Raw genomic sequence first — 21,614 nt, forward strand, 5'->3', positions numbered from 1 at the left:
TGTTTCAGGATTCCAGCATCCACAGTTCTTTGCTATCAATTCACTTAACATTATCTCTGCTCTATGAAAACCAACTCCAGCTTCTGTAGTCTTTCTGTGTAGCTCAAATTTCACCTTTCTGATCCATTTGAGGTAACCTGCACTGTATAAATGCTTGACATCCTTCCTAAAACTGCTCATAATACATCAGCTCAAACTTATAGCACACATTACGATTGCAAAGTTTTATAAGATGACTATGGCTTGGATTGCCTCTTTATTCCGAGGTAAAATGGCATAATGAAGACCAAGGACTCAGGTTGACTAAAATGGAGTGTACTGCCATTGCCAAGATGGCTATCAAAAATGGCTAGCACATGCATTTGCATAGGAGGCACCAGTGATTTCACACCCTCCTCATCAGGATGTGTTTGCGCACTCACGGATGATGTTGTCCCACTTCTTAAGTCTTGCTGTGATAGATGTCAGATGCCAATGCCAACTCTGCCCATATGCACATGTGATGTCACTGATGCCGAAGGAAACATCACCACCCTCATTAAGATCAGACGGACATTCTGTCTTGATCACTCCCACCTCCTACTCCATTTGCACCCCTTATACCAACTCCACATGCTCACTCACTATCCCAACTCACAACTCCACTCCTCACCCTGCCCTGCATATTAAATTTCTGTGTACAACCCCTGTAGTTAAATGGTAATAAACACAACCCATAAGGTATGAATTGTTCATAACTGAAAACAAAGGCGAGAGCAACTGGACTGACCATGACTTCTGTTTCAGAGTTTTAGACAGAAAAAGAGAGAGATAGAAAGTATAGTCTCACAGAAACAAAAGGTGCATTGGTGTGGTCAGCAAACAGAATGTTTCAGGTCCTCGGAGAGGGAGGAAGGACAGTCTGTCATCAAAGAAACGCACTCTGTGGCACGCAGATAACTTTGGAAGATCATGGCATTCAGCCGGAGAGAAAAAATCCCTTAAGTGGGTGTTACTACTTGTAGTCAGTTTGGGAATTTTCTGAAAACTAAATGAAGAGCCTTTTGATAAATTTTTAACATTATGACATGGTCAAACATGAGTACATTATAAGCAAAATTCACTGGCCTCTGGAACAGTTCCAGAAGATTGGAAAACAGCAAATGTTTAAAAAAGTTGGTAGACAAAGATGGGGAATTACAGACCAGGAAGATGCTGGAGTCTATCATCAAGGAAGAAATAGCAAGGCATCTGGATAGAAACTGTTCCATTGAGCAGTCGGGGCTTAGGTTTATTAAGGGCAAGTCATGCTTAACTAATCTCTTGGAATTCTGTGGAGACATTACGAACACAGTGAACAACAGGGACCCAACAGATGTGGTGTACCTAGATCTCCAAAAGGTCTTCGGCAAAGTGCCGCACAAAGGGCTGCTGCATAAGATAAAGCTGCATGATGTTACAGGTAAAGTTTTAGTACGAATAGGGGATTGAGTGACGGAGAGGAAGTAAAGAGTGGGGATAAATGAGTGCTATTCTGGTTGGCAATCAGAGTGTGCCTCAGGGAAGTGTTGGGACTACAATTACTCACATTGATGATCTGGAGTTAGGGACCATGTGTAGTGTGTCAAAGTTTGCAGATGACACCAAGATGAATGGCAGAGCAAAGTGTGGAGAGAACTGTAGGGATTCTATGATTCTGTAGGGATTCTGTGATAGATATTGCCTTCTGAGATTTCTTTGATTTCTTCAGATGGCAGGTGCTCTCTGGTTTGCGAGCAGTTGCTCTGACCAATTTTCAAAATGCCCTCGTATTTCATACCCCTAATGTCTTAACCACTCATTGTATTTAATGTATTGAAAACATTGGACCAATGTATTAAATACATCAATAGGGCTTTGGTATCCTGGGCATAATTTAATTTAATTGGTTAAATTTGAATTGTCGTTAAAACAGCAACCGAAACTCAGGTATCCATTTAACAGCCAGTTGTCACATATCTACAGAGGAAACTCTATTATCCAGCATTCAATTAACCGAATTTCAGATTATCTGAACAAGATCACAAGGTCCCAATGCTTGGCTAACTATATCATCCGGCTTTCGATTATCTGACATTCGGTTAACCAAACAAAATACTCCCCTGTCCTTGTCCTTCGGATATCTCAAGGGCAACCCATGCAAACTCCACACAAACAACTGCCCAAGTCAGGAACTGAACCCGGTCGCTGGTGCTGTGAGGCAGCAGCGCTAACCACTGTGCCACCGTGCCGCCCACACAGAGTTGAGTGTGTTGCTGGGAAAGCACAGCAAATCAGGCAGCATCCGAGGATCAGGAAAATCGACGTTTCAGGCCAGAACCCTTCATCAGGAATTCTGAAACTCCACTTCACTGAATTTATAGGTGCACTTTCATCACAAGGACTATAGAAGTTGATGTTCCATCATACGTAGGAAAACAAGGATTGTGCAATAAATATTGACCTTGCCAGCAATACCCAAAATCAGAGAACAAATATAAAAAATAAAATTTGAAATTGAAGTTGAAATTTGAAATCTAAATAGAACCAGAGTGAAAATATTGCTCAAATGTGAAAATCTGAACAAAAGCACATTTACAATCAAGAATTTCCTAGAAATAAAGTTAATAATTCTCTCCAGAACTCTCAACTTCAGGCTCTTGTAAAATTATCATACCTCAGTTCTGAAAACAACTTTCCAAAAATGGTTTGTGTTGGCATCAGGATAAGCAGTATAACCATTCCAGCTAGGCAAGATGGCCCTATTTCTTGCCAGAGTAGTACTCCCACTACAATAGCCTGCAACGGTCCAACCCATAGGAAATGTAGGAATATGGTTAGCTGTAACATTGTTGGGATAAAACATAAGCAATATTAAAAATCGTTGGAAAGATCAAGGAGTGAAGAGGAAAAATGAACACACGATATATTGCAACAATGATACACAATTTGATAAGCTAACAACATATGCATTAACATGTGAAAACACTATTTTAGTGCCTAAGCATGGCTGAAGACAATGTTTTATGAAGATATTTCTGAAAAAACTGACACTTTGTCAAAATATTATCTTGAACCCATCAGTACATTATCAAGGATACCAATGTAAAGGTGAATAACAGAATGAGAAGAGATTGCATGATTGGTAAAGATATTACTGTGGATAATGTACCAATTAGTGGTGGCTAATTGGTACATTATCCAATATACCTTGTAGAAACAAGGTATATATGAAGAATTTTCCTGAAAATACTCAACATTTAGAATAAATGCAAGTTTCAGATGCATAACTCATTGCATCCTTTAAAAAAAGATTTCTGTGTCACTAATATCATGGAAAATTTCTGTTCTCAAATATTAATATCCAAAGTGTTTTTTGTCCATTTTATGTAGATTTGGAGTTGATGGGGATGACAACAGAACAATTAAGAAAGATAGAAAACACTGAATTATAAATATTTACGGTGTAGAAAGGGACCATTCAACCCATTTTGTCCATTAAAGCTGATAATAATCCTACATCGCAGCCAATAGTCCATAGTCATGAGTCGTGGCATTTGTAGCACACATCCATTACTTATTAAATGTTTTGAGGATTTCTGCATCTAACACCTATACAATCACTGAGTTACTAATCCCAAGCACCTTGTGCGCTAAAATATTTTCCATTGAATTCCCTTAAAATCGCCAACATCTTAAGTCCATGGCTTCTCTAGCCATGGACTCCTCAAACTCATCACTTGCCAAGGAATGGTGACCTTTACATAAAACCACCACCAGTTGTGTGCCTCCAATGAGACAGCAGCTTTATTGTCTGGGAGGACTAAGGCAACTTTACTTGATTTTACTCTTCAAACAAAGGAAATACGACTTTTCATTCAAAACGTTCATATTTTTATATATTTAAATTAGGTCTTGCCTCAACCATAATAGTGTAGCCACTAGAGTTCTGGAGTAGCAATAAAACGAAGAGCTATAAAATGCAGGAAAATTGACTAATCAAGTGGGTACAGCAGTGGCAAATGTAGCTCAGTTCAGTGAAGTACAACATTAACAAGGTCAGGGGGTACACACAATGCAGCAGAATACTGAGAAATGTAGAGGAGCAAAGAGATGTTGCACTGTCTACAGATACTTGAAGATAGCTGGGCAGGTAGATAAGGTAATTGAGCATACATGTGGTTTGACTCGATTAGATTACTTAATGTGGAAACAGGCCCTTCAGCCCAACAAGTCCACACCAACCCTCCGAAGAGCAACCCACCCAGATCCATTCCCCTACACCTAACACTATAGGTAATTTAGCACGTTCAATTCACCTAATCTGCACATTTTTTGGACTGTGGGAGGAAAGTAGTGTAATGTGGACAAATGTGAGGTTATCACTGATAGAAAAACAGGAAGTAGATGATTGTCCGAATGACCATAGGTTAAAAAAGGGGGAAGTGCAACAAGGCCTGAATGCCCTCATAGACCAGTTGTTGAAAAGCAGGCAGGTGCAGCAGGTGGCACATTGGCCTTCATAGTGTGATTCACACCAGCCAACCCCAATGCCCCTTGGTCTAACACTTCAACTCTCCCTCCCACTCCGCCAAGGACATGCAGGTCCTAGGCCTCCTCCATCACCACTAACCACCTGATACCTGGAGGAAGAACGCCTCATCATCTGCCTCGGTACCCTCCAACCACACAGCAACAATGTGGATTTCACCAGTTTCCTCATTTTCCCTCCCCCCACCTTATCCCAGTTCTAACCTTCCAACTCAGCACCCCCCTCATGACCTTTCCATCTTCTTTCCCACCTATTCGCTCCACTCTCCTCTTTAACCTATCACCATTACCCTCACCTCGATCTACGTATCGCACTCTCATCTACCTTCCGCCCCCCCACCCCGCCCATCCCCCTCCTACTTATCTCTCCACCCCCCCTCAGCTCACAGCCACATTCCTGATGAAGGGCGTTTGCTCAAAATATTGATTCTCCTGCTCCTTGAATGCTGCCTGACCTGCTGTGCTTTTCCAGCACCACACTCTTGACATTTAAGACACAGTTCCAGATTAACAATGACTTGATGTTTTATAAAAGCCAAAAGAACTGCAGATTCTGTAAACCAAAAACAAAAGCAGAATTGCTGGAGAAGCTCAGCAGATCTGGCTGCATCTGTGGAAGGAAGGTCATGTTTCAGGTCACCCAAAATGTTAACTCTAGATTTCTCTTCATGGATGCAGCCAGATTTGATTAACTTTTTCATTTGTTAATGATTAATAAGTTGTCTATCTCATTCTGTTGAGAATAGGTCACTGATTTAGTTTATGCTTTGTTTTTCCTAAATAAAATCGCTCATTATAGCATTCGTATTGTACAAAAATACAAATGCATTTTAAAAAAAAATATTGATTACATTTACAGGGTTAGAGGTTTATGGAAACAAGAATGATTGTGAACGCGTGAATGGTGACTGTCTCCAGCCCTATCCATTCACCCAATTATCACATAGTACACATTACCTGATCAAACTTATTAACATCATTCGACAACAGGTTCACTATCTGACCTGTTGTTGTCTTTGCCAACGCAACATTGCTGAGAAGAAGAGCCTGAAACAGACAAAGTTATTACTCTGAATTAATTTCAAATGGTAGTTCATAAACAACAAGCATTGTTTGGTTCATGAATGGCATTCCCTATCAGATATATTAGTGTTAAATGTAGTTAGTTGGGAGACATGCTCCCATGCACTGCAAGTGAAAGAATCAAACAAAAGACTGTTTAAAAGAAATGAATAAGAAGAAGAAATTTAAGTATCTTAAGTAAATAACTTTTCCAAGACAAGGTTCTAAAAACATTACCTTATTAAATGTACCATATGAATCCTTGAAACGATTCCCTTAGCTATTACAAACATCACATACAGGTCACTCTGCTTTAACTCTTGTTTCGATAATGTGATTTCGCTGTAACACGATTGACAAATTGGGGGCACTGTATAAAGCATTCATTTTTAAAACATGTATTGGCTGTTATGTGATTACATCATCACACAAAATGTTGATTCTAGAGCACAACATTTCTATAATGCAGGGTTACACAAGAACGCAACCATCGCGTTATAGAAGAATTACTTGTCATACAAGTTCAAAACAAAATTTTGCAAGCAACAGCTTCTACTTCCCAGCCCTGAGTTGGATTCTTCCAGAAGTTTCCAATTATATTGGGTACAATTATCAATTAGATAAAGTATAAAAACATCAGAACCCCACCCCCCCACCGCCGTGCCTTTGTATTGCTGAAAAAAAGACAGTGTCAAAGTTTTGTCTTCAAATTTACTGATGGGTGCAAGAATACTAATGTGAAAAGGGAACAATAGCATGAAAAGTGTGTTGACTGGTTAATAATTAGATTCTGATTTATAGAGGCATTGCCATCAGTTAGATGATAGCTGACAGTCAATTTACAAAATCTGATGAACCAGAGAATAGGTGTCACTTATTTGCTTATTTCAAACAGATACAATGTAGATACATGTTCTGTCTGAAGAGAAGAGGGTCCTGTTATTATTTCTGTAATATCCAGTACTAGCAGTGCGTTGTTAGCCTGACTAATTTGGATTGGATGGTAGTGTAATTCTTAGCAACATATTCACCACTTTGTTTGCTTTGTGTCCAGTCACACAAGATAGATATCTCGCATATCAATTTCAATACCAATTAGACACTAGGAATATTGACCATACATCCCAAAGACTGATAAATCACATTGAACTGTATATCCTGGAGCTGTCTATAATAAGCAAAGTAATGACCAAATCCAAACAGCCAGTAATTGGAAAACTCAAAAGCGCCTGATGTTAAATGTAATCCTACAATTGGATAGCATTTGATAAATAGTCCTGACTGCACTAAGAACGAAAATGAGAACGAAGCTCAAGTTCTGTACTATGTTATGGACCAGGCCAGAACCCCTCAAAATATTTCAAGGAGGAAGCCCAGACCCTAACTTTGTTAATCATTTTAAGTAGGTGTGTCATGGATATTTCAGGAACGATGCAACTGGTCAAAAACCCTCAGTTTTAAACAAAACAGAATTTAATTACAGAATGTCGAATGAAACAAAAACAAAAAAAGAGAACAAAATACATAATAACCTATCCAAAAACCCAACAGACTATCCCTACTTAAATGATGCTGTTCCAAATGCATACAACAGTCCCCATAAATACCCTCTTGGCATAAAGGTAAACAGACACAGGTTCTTACAGGAGAGAGAGTAGGCAGAGAGATTTAGCATGGAACCTCCTTCTACTGTAGCTGTTTCTTTAGACTGCCCAGCTGAAACTGACCAACAGCTCTGGACAGCCAGATTGCTAAAACTAAGACAAACCAGAGCTGGGAGAACTGGAATTCTTCTTTCATTGTACAAATTTTATTTTAGAAAACTTAAAAGCTTCTTTATGTAGATAAACCCAGATATATCAGAATCTCTGCATTTACGATCCCTTGAAAAAAAAAACAAAGACAGAATAACCTTGTCAAATGAGCAGCATCGGCACAACTATCAAACAAATCAAACAATTTGTGCTGGGACCGCAGCTTTTTACAATATATGTTAATGATATAGAAGATGGTATTAGCAATAACATTAGCAAATTTGCTGATGATACAAAGCTGGGTGGCAGGGTGAAATGTGATGAGGATGTTAGGAGATTACAGGGTGACTTGGACAAGTTAGGTGAGTGGGCAGATGCAGTTTAATGTGGATAAATGTATGGTTATCCACTTTGGTGGCAAGAACAGGAAGGCAGATTACTACCTCAATGGAATCAATTTAGGTAAAGGGGCAGTACAGAGAGATCTGGGTGTTCTTGTACACCAGTCAATGAAGGCAAGCATGCAGGTACAGCAGGTAGTGAAGAAGGCTAATAGCATGCTGCCCTTCATAACAAGAGGAATTGAGTATAGAAGCAAAGAGGTGCTTCTGCAGCTGTACAGGGCCCTGATGAGACCACACCTGGAGTACTGTGTGCAGTTCTGGTCTCCAAATTTGAGGAAAGACATTCTGGCTATTGAGGAAGTACAGCGTAGGTTCACAAGGTCAATTCCTGGAATGGCGGGATTACCTTACACTGAAAGACTGGAGAGACTGGGCTTGTATACGCTTGAGTTTAGAAGACTGAGAGGGGATCTGATTGAGACATATAAGATTATTAAAGGATTGGACACTCTGGCAGCAGGAAACATGTTTCTGCTGATGGGTGAGTGCCGAACCAGAGGACACAGCTTAAAAATACGGGGGAGACCATTTAGGGCAGAGATGAGGAGAAACTTCTTCACCCAGAGAGTAGTGGCTGTGTGGAATGCTCTGCCCCAGAGGGCAGTGGAGGCCCAGTCTCTGCATTCGTTTAAGAAAGAGTTGGATAGAGCTCTCAAGGATAGTGGAATCAAGGGTTATGGAGATAAGGCAGGAAGAGGATACTGATTAGGAATGATCAGCCATGATCATATTGAATGGCGGTGCAGGCTCGAAGGGCTGAATGGACTACTCCTGCACCTATTGTCTATTGTCAAATCTCTGACAAGGTTTGTAGCTCAGGTTGAGATTTAGGGTGTAGGTAACGAAACATGTGGATATCAAACCTACAGCTCAGTGAGCAAACCTACACCCTAAATCTCTGACATTGTAGTTCTATGAAACATCAGAAATAACACAGCCAGTTCCAAGGTTTAAGCAGCCTATCAAAAACACAATGGTACCAGTAATGCTGCCACTTACGTGAGAATTACACATGCCAGGAAACTCCACCACTTGCATGTAAACTTTCTAATATAAGGGATATGCTCCCTTATTTGCTTACATTTGGAAGCTACGCATGTCCTATCCAGAGCATTTGCAGAAAGTCAGGTATGGGCATTTGGACTGGAGAAGAAAATTAAACTGGCAGTTTACACAATGTAGAATTTGTTAATTAATTAAAAAGCATTTTCTTTGCTGTTGACTAAAACTATGATCCAAAATTGATCCCACATAGCCCCAGTACCACCACTTGTCAGGAGCATATCCATAAATATTGGTTGCTCTCAAGACTTAGAATAAAGAACTTCAAATTCAAGATCATCACAAATATTCCTTACAAGGCTGGGTAACATAAGTACTGGATTAGTGGTGCTGGAAGAGCACAGCAGTTCAGGCAGCATCCAACGAGCAGCGAAATCAATGCTCTTCCAGCACCACTAATCCAGTATTTAGTTTTCAGCATCTGCAGTCATTGTTTTTACCTGGGTAACATAAGTTACTCACCTAGTTTCCAATCACTCCTGGAGATTCCACTAAAGTTCTAGTACAGCAGTACAATTTGCATCACACAGGTGCAATTTAAAAAAAACTCATCTTCTAATTTGACACACAAGGGATAATAGGCTTATAGCTGTGGGGTGAGGTGTTGAATCAAAGTTCAATTGAAGTGGAGGTAAGTGGGAGTGAGAGCACACAAAGCTGACCTAAGTGGCTTTCGGAGATTTGGAAAATAAAACCATAAGAAATAGAAACAGGAGAAGGTACATCTAACCCTGGAACTTGCTTAGCCATTCAACAGTACCATTGCTGATCCAACATTCCTCATCTCCACTTTCCAGCTTTTTCCTCTTAACCTTTGATTCCCCTATTGATCAAGAATCTAGCTAGCTCAGCCTTACATATACACAAGGACATTACTACACAGCTGTTTGTGGAAAGGAGTTTCAAAGAGTCTTAACCCTCAGAGAAGGAATTCCTCATCTTAGTCCTAAACTGGCATCCTTTATTCTGAGACTATGTCCTCTGGTCCTTGACTCTTCTAGGAGGAAAAACATCATTTTATCAAGCCACTTAAGAATCAAGAGACCACCTCTCATTCTTCGAAACTCAAGCAGAAACCTGTTTAGCCTTTGTTCATAAGACAACTCCTCCATTTTGTGGGGGTCTGGCCAACTTCCTGTCCTTAGTTGCCCTTGAAAAAGGGGTATTGAGTTGCCTCTGTGATTCGCTGCAGTCCACCTGCTGTGGGTTGACCCAGAATATCATTAGGGAGACAACTCCACAATTTTGATCCAGCGATAGTGAAGGAATGGTAATATATTTCCAAAATCAAGAAGGTGGGAAACTTGAAGGTGGTGTTCCCATATATCAGCTGCCCCTGTCCTTCTAGATGGAAGTGGTCGTGTGTTTGGAAGGTGCTGTCTTTGGATCTTTGGTGAATTTCTGCAGTGCATCTTATTAGATAGTACACACTGCTGCTACTGTGTGTTGGTGTTTGAGGGAGTGGATGCTTGTGAATATAGTGCCAATCAAGTGGGCTGCTTTGTCCTGGATGGTGTCAAACTTCTTGTGTGCTGTTATGGCTGCACTCATTCCATCACAGTCCTAGTTTGTGCCTTGTGGGTAGTGGGCAGGTTTTCAGGAGTCAGGAGGTGAGGTATTCCCTGCAGTATTCCCAGTCTGTAACCTGTTCTTGTAGCCACTGCACTTATTTATTTTGTAAGAGACAGGCCCAGGTAGCAGTGGTGGAACCGGTGACCTAGGCAACAGCAGCAGCAGAAGTAGGCTTGAACAGCAGCAGTGGTGGTGGTGGTGGTGGTGGTTGGTGCAGCTGAACACAGCCCCAAAGAAACAAAACAAAAAACAAAAAAGGAAGGCAATGCCTCAGATCAAGAGAACTTTCCCTGCAGAACAGTGGCTGTGGCCAGCAAGCTCGGAGCCTGTCCTCAACTGAGGGGATTCTAATCTAGCCATTGCGTTTACGTGATGAGTTCAGTTGAGTTTCTAATCAATGATAACTCCCAGGTTGTTGACAGTGGAGAAATTCACCATTTTAGGTCAAGGGGCGGTGCTCGATTATCTCTTATTGGTGATAGTCATTGACCAGCATTTGTGAGGCATGAATGTTACTTGCCACTTGTCAGCCCAACACTAAATATTGAGAAACATTTGGACATGCACTGCTTCAGTGTCTGAGTCATCACGAATGGTGCTGAACATTATGCAATCATCGGCGAACATCCCCACTTCAGACCTGATGATGGAGGAAAGGTCATGAATGAAGCAACTGAAGATTGTTGGGTCTAGGATGTTACTTTGAGGAGCTCGTGCAGAGATGCTCTTGAGCAATGATAGACATCCAATAACAATCATCTTACTATGTGACAGACATGACTAACCAGATTGCCATTGATTCTAGTTTTGCTAGTGCACATTGATGCCACACTTCATCACAGTTGGATGGGTTTTTGAATGATAGGGGAATTAAGGGTTATGGGGATGATGCATCGGAGAAACTGAGACAATGGATAGATTAGCATTCATCTTTATGAATGGTAGAATAGGCATGATGGGCCAAATGGCCTACTCCAACTTCTATCACTTTGATATGCAGCCTGGATGTCAAGGGCTGTCATTCTTACCTCACCTCTGGAACTCCGTTCTTTTTTCCTTGTTTGAACCAAGGCTTTAATGAGGTCAGGAGCTGAGTGGTCCTGGCAGAACCCAAACTGGGCGTCATTTAGCAGGTTATTGTTCAGCAGATGCTGCTTAGTAGCACTGATGATAACACATTCTGGTGAAAAGAAAAACCTGGGAACTACAGATCAGTAAGCCTAGTATCTGTGACAGATAAATTATTGACAAGATTCTGAGATAAAATATACATGCATTTGAAAAAACGGTTTGATTAGGAGTAATCAGCATGACTTTGTGCATGGAAGATCCTCACAAATTTGTTAGAGCTCTTTGAAGAAGACACCAGGAAGGTTGACATGGACAGTGTGGTAGATGTAGTCCAAATGGATTTCAGTAAGTCCTTTGATAAGGACCCACATGGCAGGCTGCTCTGAAAGTTTCGTTCACATGGAAAGTAGGTGACCTGGCAAATTGGATACACAATTGGTCTAATGATAAGAAGCAGAAGGTGATAGTGGAGGAATGCTCATCGGACTGGAGGTCTGTGACAAGGGGCCGTTGCTAGGCTCATTGCTTTTTGTTTTGATTTGGGTGAGAATGTATAAGGCATGATTAGTAAGCTTGCAGATGACACTAAAATAGGTGGCAGCGTGGACAGCGAGGAAGGTTATCAGAAATTGCGGCGAGACCTTGATCAGCTGGGGAAGTATGCCAAGAAATGGTAAATGCAATGTAATATAGATAAGTGTGTGGTCTTGCATTTTGGAAAGTCAAATCAATGGTTGAAAATGTGTTGCTGGAAAAGCGCAGCAGGTCAGGCAGCATCCAAGGAGCAGGAGAATCGACGTTTCGGGCATGAGCCCTTCTTCGGGAGTTTCATGATGAATGGTAGGATCTTAAGGAGTGTAATGGAACAGAGGGGCCTTGGAGTTCAGGTGCATGGTTCTCTGAAAGTGGAGTCACATGTAGACAGACAGGGCAGGGAAGGCAGCTTTTGGTACACTAGCCTTCATCAGTCATGGCACTAAGTTAGGAGGTTATGTTGCAGTTCTACAGGATATTGATGAGGCGCATTTGGAGTATTATATTCAGTTTTTGTCACCTTGCTATAGGAAGGATTTTTTTTTAAACTGGAAAGAATGCAGAAGAAATCTACAATGATATTGCTAGGATGCACGGACCTGAGTTACAGGGAGTGGTTGGACAAGCTAGGACTCTAGCAAGCATCAGTTTTATGTTAGAGGGAAAAGCTTAAAAGCGAACCTGAGGCAACTTTTTTAAAAAAACACAGAGGATGGTACGCATATGGAATAAGCTGCCGGGGAAGTGGTTGAGATGGGTACATTAATAATATTTAAAAGGCATTTTGACAAATACATGGATAGGAAAGATTTAGAAGGATATGGGCCAAGTGCAGCGAAATGGGGTTAGCGTGGATGGACACTTTGGTCGGCATGGTCCACTGTGGCCAAAAGGCCTGTCTCTGTGCTGTAGGACTCGATGACCCTACTGCTGCTGAACTACTCTATGTGGGTAGTGAATATGACTATGTCAGGCTATTGCATGACTAGTCTCAAAGACAGCTATCCCAATTTTAGTACTAGCGCCCAGCTGTTCGTGAGGAGAACTTTGCAGGGTCGACAGAGCTGTTTCTGCCATTTTCTTTTCCAGTGCCTAGATTGATGCCAGGTGATCTGTCTGATTTCATCTCTTTGAGACTTTGTGGTGATTAGTACAACTGAATGGCTTGCTAGGTCATTTCAGAGGCTAACAGAGTCAACCACATTGCTATGGGTCTGGAGTCACATGTAGGCCAGACCAGGTGAAGATGGTAGATTTCCTTCCCTGAAAGACATTAGTGAACTGGATGGGATTTTCCAACAATCAATAAATGATTTCATGGTCCGAGTGAACCTTCTCTGAACTGCCTCCAATTAATGATATGATTTTTTTTAGATTAGATTTTTTTTTTAGATTACTTACAGTGTGGAAACAGGCCCTTCGGCCCAACAAGTCCACACCGCCCCGCCGAAGCGTACCCACCCATACCCCTACATCTACATCAACCCCTTACCTAACACTACGGGCAATTTAGCATGGCCAATTCACCTGGCCTGCACATCTTTGGACTGTGGGAGGAAACCGGAGCACCCGGAGGAAACCCACACAGACACGGGGAGAACGTGCAAACTCCACACAGTCAGTCGCCTGAGGCGGGAATTGAACCCGGGTCTCCGGCGCTGTGAGGCAGCAGTGCTAACCACTGCGCCACCGTGCCGCCCACATGCCATATCTTTCCCTAAATACGGGATCAAGAAGATAGATGAAAGCAGAGCAATAAACCTTGTCTACATGACTTTAGCAAGGCCTTCAACCAGGTACCACATAGCACACTGACTGGTAAGGATAGACAAAACAAGATGATTGGACCCAAAACTGGCTTGAAAGTAGGAGACGGAGGGTACTGGTAGTGGGTTCTTTTTCAGACTGGAGGCCTGTAACCAGTGGTATGCCGCAAGAATCGGTACCAAGCCTACTGCATTTTGTCATTTACATAAATGATCTGAATGTGGATACAAGAGGAAAGGTTTGAAGCTGACACCAAAATTGGTAAAGTAGTGGAGAGCGAATGTGGTTTACCTCAGAGTACAATGGGACTTTGATCAGATGGGCCAATGGGCTGAAGAGTGGCAACTAGAGTTTAATTTATATAAATATGAGGTGTTGCATCTTGATAAGGCAAATCAGGGCAAGACTTACACACTTAATGGCAAATCCTGGGGAGTGCTATCAAACAAACCGACCTTGGGAGGCAGGTTTACAGTTCTTTGAAAGGGTGCAGGTAGACAGGGCAGCATTTGGCATGCTTGCCTTTATTGGTCAGTGCATTGAGTATAGGAGTTGAGAAGTCATGTTACAGTTATACAGGACATTGGTTAGGCCACTTTTGGAATACTACATTCAATTCTGGTCTCCCAGCTGTAGGAAAAACAATGATAATCTTGAAAAGATTCAGAAGAAATTTTGAAGGATGGCACCAGGGTTGAAGGATTACAGCTGTAGAGAGAATAGAGGGCATAAGTTTAAGTTGGCGGGGGGGGGGGGGGGGGGGGAAAGAGTTAAAAAGGATCTGGGGTGCAACATTTTCATGCAGAGAGTGGTGTGTGTGTGGAATGAACTGCCAGAGGCAGTGGAGGCTGGTACATTTACGACATTTAAAAGGTACCTGGATGGATACATAAATTTTAAAAAAGTGTTTAGTAGGATATGGGCCAAATGCTGACAAATGGGATTAGATTACTTTAGGATATCTGGTCGGCATAGACGTGTTAGACCAAAGGGTCTGCTTCCGTGCTGTAACATCTCTATGACTCCATTATAGAGGCTTATAAAATATTGAAGGGATTAGATAAGGTGAATAACCAAGATAGTTCTCAGAATTGGGGAATCCAAAACTAGGGGTCATAGGTTTAAATAAGAGAGGGGAAAAATTTTAAAGCGACCTGAGGGACAACTTCTTCATACAGAGAGTGGTGCATATATGGAACAACTGCCAGAGGAAGTGGTAGAGGCCGGCATAATTACAGCACTTAAAAAGCATTTGGACAGGTACATGGGAAGGAAAGGCTTAGAGAAATATGGGATAAACACAGGCCAACAGATTAGCTCAGTTTAGGAAACCTGTTCAGAATGGACGAGTTGGGCTGAAAGGCCTGTTTACAAGCTGTATGACTCTAAAATAAAGGCATCTCTTTCATTTAGCGTAAAATGGTCCCAGTCTTGCACACCAAAACCCTTGAAGTCAGGGCCAAAATTCTGATTACCTGTTGCATCTGCATGCCAGCTGTGTTTCATGTGTTTCATATCCCCAAATTCTCCTTTTCTCACATTTGCCAAGACTTTCCTTACTTACTTAACCTATCATTATCTCGCTGTAAACTGTTTGCATCCTTCTCACCATCTGCCCTTCTGCCATTTTTTTTGTCATTGAAAACTAGTGGTATTATCATTAGACTGCTAATCCAAGGTAAGATTCTGAGGACCCAGGTTCAAATCTAGCCACAGCAGATGGTAGAATTGAACTCAATTTTAAAAATAATTTTATAAACTGGAATTAAGAATCTACTGATGACCATGAAAACACTGCCGATTGTTGGAAAAACTAATGTCCTTAAGTAAAGAAAATCTGCCATCCTTACCTGGTCTGGCCTACATGTGACTCCAGACCTACAGCACTGTCTTTGACTTACAATTGCGCTCTGAAATGGTGTAGCAAGCCGGTCAGCTGTACCAATGTTTACTAAGTCTTAAAGAAATGAAACAGGATGGATCATTTGCGTGTGGAGTCAACTTTCTGAGTAAGTGATGGATGCGGGTACAATTACAATGTTTCAAAGACACTTGGATGGATACCTGAATAGGAAAAGTTTGGAGGGATATGGACCAGGAGCAGGCAGGTGTGATTACTTAATAGTTTGGGATTATATTCAGCATGGACTGATTGGACCAGAGGGTCTGTTTCCATACTGTAGGACTGTGACCTGGTATTGGCCCTGGCACCAGAAAAGTCACCATCCCAATCGACCCTGCAAAGTCCCACTTACAAACATCTGGGATGAGTGCCAAAATTTGGAGTGCTGTCTCACAGATAGTCACACACAACACTAGCCAAACAACAGCCTGACAAAATCGTTCTCATGGAATCATAACTTACAGACAATGTCCCAGGCACCATCACCATCCCTGGATATCGTTTGTCCCACCAGCAGGATAGACCCAGCAGAGGTGGCTGCATGGTGATATAAAATCAAGAGGGAATTGGCCTGGGAGTCCTCGACATTGACTCCGGACCCCATGAAATTTCATGGCTTCAGGTTAAACATGGGTAAGGAAACGTTTTCATCTGATGCACTGGTACTCCTCCACGTTGAACAACATTTAGAGGATGCACTGAGGATGACAAGGGCAGAAAATATACTCTGGTTGGGGGATTTCAATGTCTAATGTCCACCATCAAGAGTGGCTCAGCAGCAGTACTACTGATTGAGCTGGTCAAGTCCTAAAGGCCAAAGCTACTAGACAAACAGCCGCAGGTGGTGAGGGAGCCAACAAGAAGAAATTTGACTTCATCATTATCAATGATGCATCTGTTCGTGACAGTACCGGTAAGCACAACCACTGCACAGATGAAATCCCATCTTCAAATTGAGAATAACCTCTGTATTATGTGGTACTATTACCATGCCAGACTTCGCACAGATTGAGCAACTCAAGACTAGACAACTATGACACGCTGTGAGCCATCAACAGCACAACTGTATTCTAGCACTATCTGTAACATCATGGTCCAGCATACCCCCACCCCCATTCAACCATTACCATCAACTCTGGTACAATGGAGTGTGCAGGAGGACATGCCAGGAGCAGTAACAGGTATACATGACGATGAGGTGTCAACCTGGTGAAGCCACCAAAAAGGACTATTGCATGCCAAACAGCATAAGCAGTATATGATACCGAGAGCTCAGTGGTCCCCAACCAACCGTTCAGATCTAAGTTCTGCAGTCCTGCCATATCCAGTCATGAATGGTGGTGGATAATTAAACAAATCACTTGAGGAGGAAGCTCAATTAACATCTCAATCTTCAATGATGAATGAGCTCAGAACATCAGTAGAAAAGACACGGCAGAAGCTTTCACAGCAATTTTTTGCCAGAAGTGCCGAATGAATGATCCAACTCAGTCTCCTGCTGTGGTCCTCAGCATTATAGATACTGCTTTCAGCCAATTTAATTCACTCCACTTAATATCAAGTAACGATTTGAGACACTGGATGGTGCAAAGGTTACCAGCCCAGCCACATTCCAGCAATAGTATTGAAGACTTGTGCTCAATAATTTGCTTCTCCCCTACCAAGCTTTTCCAGTACAGGTACAATACTGGCAATCTATCCAACGATGTGGAAAATTGTCTAAGTCTGATCTGTACATAAAAAGCTGAACAAATCCAATCTGGCCAATTACCACCCATCAGTCAACTCTCAACCATCAGTAAAATGATGGAATGTGTCATCAACAGTGCTATCAAGCAGCACCTGCTCACTGACTCTCAGTTTGGGTTCCACCAGGACCACAACTCCTGACCTCATTATAACCTTGGTTCAAAGGAGGACAAAACAGCTCAATTCAGATGAAAGGTGAGAGTGATAGCCCTTGACATCAAGGCTGCATGTGACAGAGAATGGCATTAAGGAGCCCTGGCAAAATGGAATCAATATGACTTTGGGTTCAAAAATCTCCAGTGGCTGGAGTCGTACCTGACACATGGGAAGGGAGTAGTGATTGTTGGAGGTTGGTCACCTTACCAGGAGTTCTTCACATTAGTGTCCTGGGTCCAATCTTCAGCTGCTTCATCAATGACCTTCCCTCCATCATCAGAAGTGGGGATGCTTGCCAATGATTGCACAATGTTCAGCACAAATGTTCAGATACTGAAGCAGTCCACATCCCATTGCAACAGGATCTGGACAATATCTAGGGTTGGGCTGACAAGTGACAAGTAAAATTCACGCCACACAAATGCCAAGCCATCTCTCCTATAGGTGATGGTCAATTTAGACACCACTTGACATTCAATGATGTTACCACCACTGAAGCCCCCACTGTCAACACCATTCAGGTTATCATTGACCAGAAATACAACTAGGCTCACCACATAAACAGCATCTATAAGAGCATGTCAGAGGCTAGGAATACTATGATGAGTAACAATTCTCCTTACTCCTTAAACCCTATCCACTATCTATAAGGCACAAATCAGGAGTGTGGTGGAATACTTCGCATTTGTCTGGATGAGAGAAGACACAGCAACACTCAAGCTTGTCATCATTCAAGACAAAGCAGCTGCTCATTTGGCACTACATCCACAAACATCCACTTCCTCTACCACTGAAGCTCATGCAGGAATTCACTAAATATCTTCAGATAGCACCTGCCAAACCCACAACCACTTCCATCCATAAGGACAAGGGCTGCAGATATATTGGAACACCACCAACTTCAAGTTCCCCTTCAAGCCACTCACCACTTGGAAATATATCCTTCACTGTTGCTGAGTCAAAATCCTGGTATTCCCTCCCTAATGGCATTGTGGGTCAATTCACAGCAGGTGGAAGTAGTCCAAGAAAGCAGCTCCCCACCACCTTCTCTAGGGCAGCTAGGGATGGGTAATAACCACTGGCCAACCAGCGACACCCATATCCTACAAATGAATAAATTTTAAAAACCTGCAAATCGAACAACACTACATTCACTTTCTTCCTTCCAGTCATTAACATATATGTAAACAGTTGCCATCCATGCTATAATCCCTGTGGATCCCCATTGGCCACAGGTCTCCAAATGATAAAGAACTTCCTATCCCCCTTTGCTGTTTCCTTCCTTGCCCATGAGCCAATTTGCAGTCCATGTCAACATATAACCTCCAACACCATGGAATTTAACTTTTTGAGTTACCTGTCAAACACTTTCTGGAAATTGACTGGTTTCCCTCCATCCACTCTAGTTGAGGCTTCCTCAAAAAACTCTCATAAATCATATTCTATTCTATTCAATTCTATTTCATGAAGTCACGTTGACTCTGCCTGTTTAATTGATGATTTTCCAAAGGTTCTACTATTACTTCCTAAATAATTTATTCCAATATTTTTCCAATAATGAATGTTGGGCTAATTAGCCTGTAGTTACCCACTCTTTGTTTTTGACCATTTTTGAAAGTGGTGACACTTTAGCAAATTTCCAATCCACTGGTACTACTCCAGAATGTAAAGAATTTTTAAAAAATTACTATCAATGCACCTACTACCTCTGTAACTACCCTTCTTTAGGATCCAATGATACATCAGGGCCAGGGAACATATCTACCTTTAGCCCACTGGTTTATCTAATACTACTCCTTAATAATACAATGACCATAGCTGAAGATTAAAAAAGACATGTTCTTGATTTGCAGTGAATGCAAATATATCTAAGTCATTTCAAATAGGTTGATTTATTGTACTTCAAGTGGTTAGAAACACCAGTTTTCCATTCGCCTTTCATTATTGGTGAGACTGTGAACCAATCAAATCTGCATGAAATACGCAAAATTTGCTCAGCATTTCAACACTTAAAACACTAAGATAAAGGACAAAGTATATTCCATCAGCTAGGGCTAAAAGTGCCGTCAAATTATAGCTGACCATTTTCCACATGAAGGTTGCTGGGTGGTTTATTCAAAATACTGGCAACAACTATTACATAACTACTGTGGTGGTTTATGGTCTAATTTATGCATATTTTTATTGATAAATTACTTTAAACTGGAAAAATTTGACCAACAAACCCACAGACATCATCTGAGGCACCAGGAATTTTAAAGGCATGAAGAAAGTAATGCAGCTGGGCTAAACTTTGCATTTTAAATCCAATTGTTGTCTGATCAGCTTGAAATGTTAACTATTCAGTTGCTTCATTATATGGAGCAGAAAATAAACCCTACGAAGTACCGCAATATTTCTGCAGCCTACCTGTTTCCTTAATACTACCTGTGATGAAAGAGGATTATACCTTTTGGATGGCAGCCAACATGAGCAGATGTTAATATCAGACATGTTGTACCCCAAAAGTAACTGTATTTAAACAGGATTCACTTTTATCTGACAACTTTTATTTCTGTTAAGCACATCCTATAAAACACACTGATTACTTGTCCCTCCTCACTATGTATTCGATTCAAATCCAATTTCCCCAATATATCCATCACCAGGGGTTCTTGTGTCACAGTGATATTCTCACTACTTCTAAATCAAGAGGTCTAGGTTCAAGTTCCACTGCTCCATTTCTGAATATTATCTCTGAACAGGTTGATCTGAAAATATCAATTTCCATCACTTGTCCTCTCATTCTATTAGGGGTGACGCATTCCCTCAGTCCATATCAGGTGATAGCAAACTGCCACAAATCCTTTCTTTAAGATAAATTAACCTATAATTAAAATGGCAACAGATTATATTCCCATATTTTCTTTTGATATTCAAGTTCTATCATAGATTCATCGAACCCTACAGCACAGGAAGAGGCTATTTGGCCCATCAAGACTGCACCAACACCCCAAACAGTATCTCACCAAGACCTAGCCTCTGACCCTAACCCCATATTTATCATGACTAGTGCACCTAGCTTATATAGCTCTGATTCTGCAGACAATTTAGCATGGCCAATCCACCTAACCTGCACATGTTTGGACTGTAGGAAGAAACTGGTACATCCATGAATATCCATCCAGACACAGGGAGAATATGCAAACTCCACAGACAGTCAAGGTGAGAATTGAATCCAGGTCATGTCAACCACTGTGCAACCATGCCACCCTAAAAATTATTTTTCCAGTCTCTCCAACTGTTTTAGAACTTGCTAAACAATTAGTTGGCTAATTGCTGTGATCCACCCACTCTCCATTTGGAAATCTCTGCACTGTATTAAAACTGCAATATCAATTCTCAGTACCTTCTCCTTCACACACTTTGTTGCAGACATGTCATCCAATAGTGAGTTAACTGCTGTCGCATTTAATAAGTATTGCTGTTAAATACCCTTTAGAACTTCTTCCACTATTTGCACGAAAAGTGCTATACCTACAATCTCACCAACAGCGTGTCTCCACCACTAAAGGTTTTTTTTAAACTATCTTTCTCATCTTTTTAAATATTCAAGCTAAAGAACAACATTTACCTTCCTCTCCTGCAAGAAAAAAATACAAGTCCTCCTACAATTAAGAGTTGTATTACTGAAGACGTATTGCTAAAAACAAGAATTTTCATGCTCTGGAATTTCCCAATGATGGAAACTTCAAAACACAGTTCTCTATTTAACATATTTCCAAGTTTTTTTTTGCCCAAATAATACCTTCCACCCTGGGATCATTTGTTCTTATACTCTACGCTAATACTTCAAAACTAGATCTGGTCTTGTGTGGGTGCCTAGGCAATTCAGTTATCTAGTTAGACTTCACAATTCCTCTTTTACACTTTTGAAAGCTGCTGCATCCTTTCAGTGAGGTGCTATTTGACTAGCAACAGTAGAGCTTATATCTTCCACCAAAACTTGACACTAAACTGGCTCAGCCTGAGTTCTGATTCAATGTACTTAAA

General features: G+C 41.3%; 1 protein-coding gene across 5 annotated transcripts in view; it reads right to left on the reverse strand.

Annotated features, from left to right (window-relative positions):
* The window catches only part of abcc4 (ATP binding cassette subfamily C member 4 (PEL blood group)), a 471,758-nt gene that overhangs the window by 398,179 nt on the left and 51,965 nt on the right, over nt 1–21,614 (reverse strand). For all 5 annotated transcript variants that reach the window (XM_072577875.1, XM_072577874.1, XM_072577873.1 and 2 more), the window contains 2 exons: nt 5,506–5,595; nt 2,675–2,838 (listed from right to left, as the gene is read on the reverse strand). In XM_072577875.1, coding sequence (XP_072433976.1) covers nt 2,675–2,838; nt 5,506–5,595 — 254 coding nt within the window. The remainder of the gene's footprint in view (nt 1–2,674; nt 2,839–5,505; nt 5,596–21,614) is intronic.

The sequence above is a fragment of the Chiloscyllium punctatum genome, chromosome 9 (genome assembly GCF_047496795.1).
Source record: "Chiloscyllium punctatum isolate Juve2018m chromosome 9, sChiPun1.3, whole genome shotgun sequence".
Classification (NCBI taxonomy): Eukaryota; Metazoa; Chordata; class Chondrichthyes; order Orectolobiformes; family Hemiscylliidae; genus Chiloscyllium; species Chiloscyllium punctatum.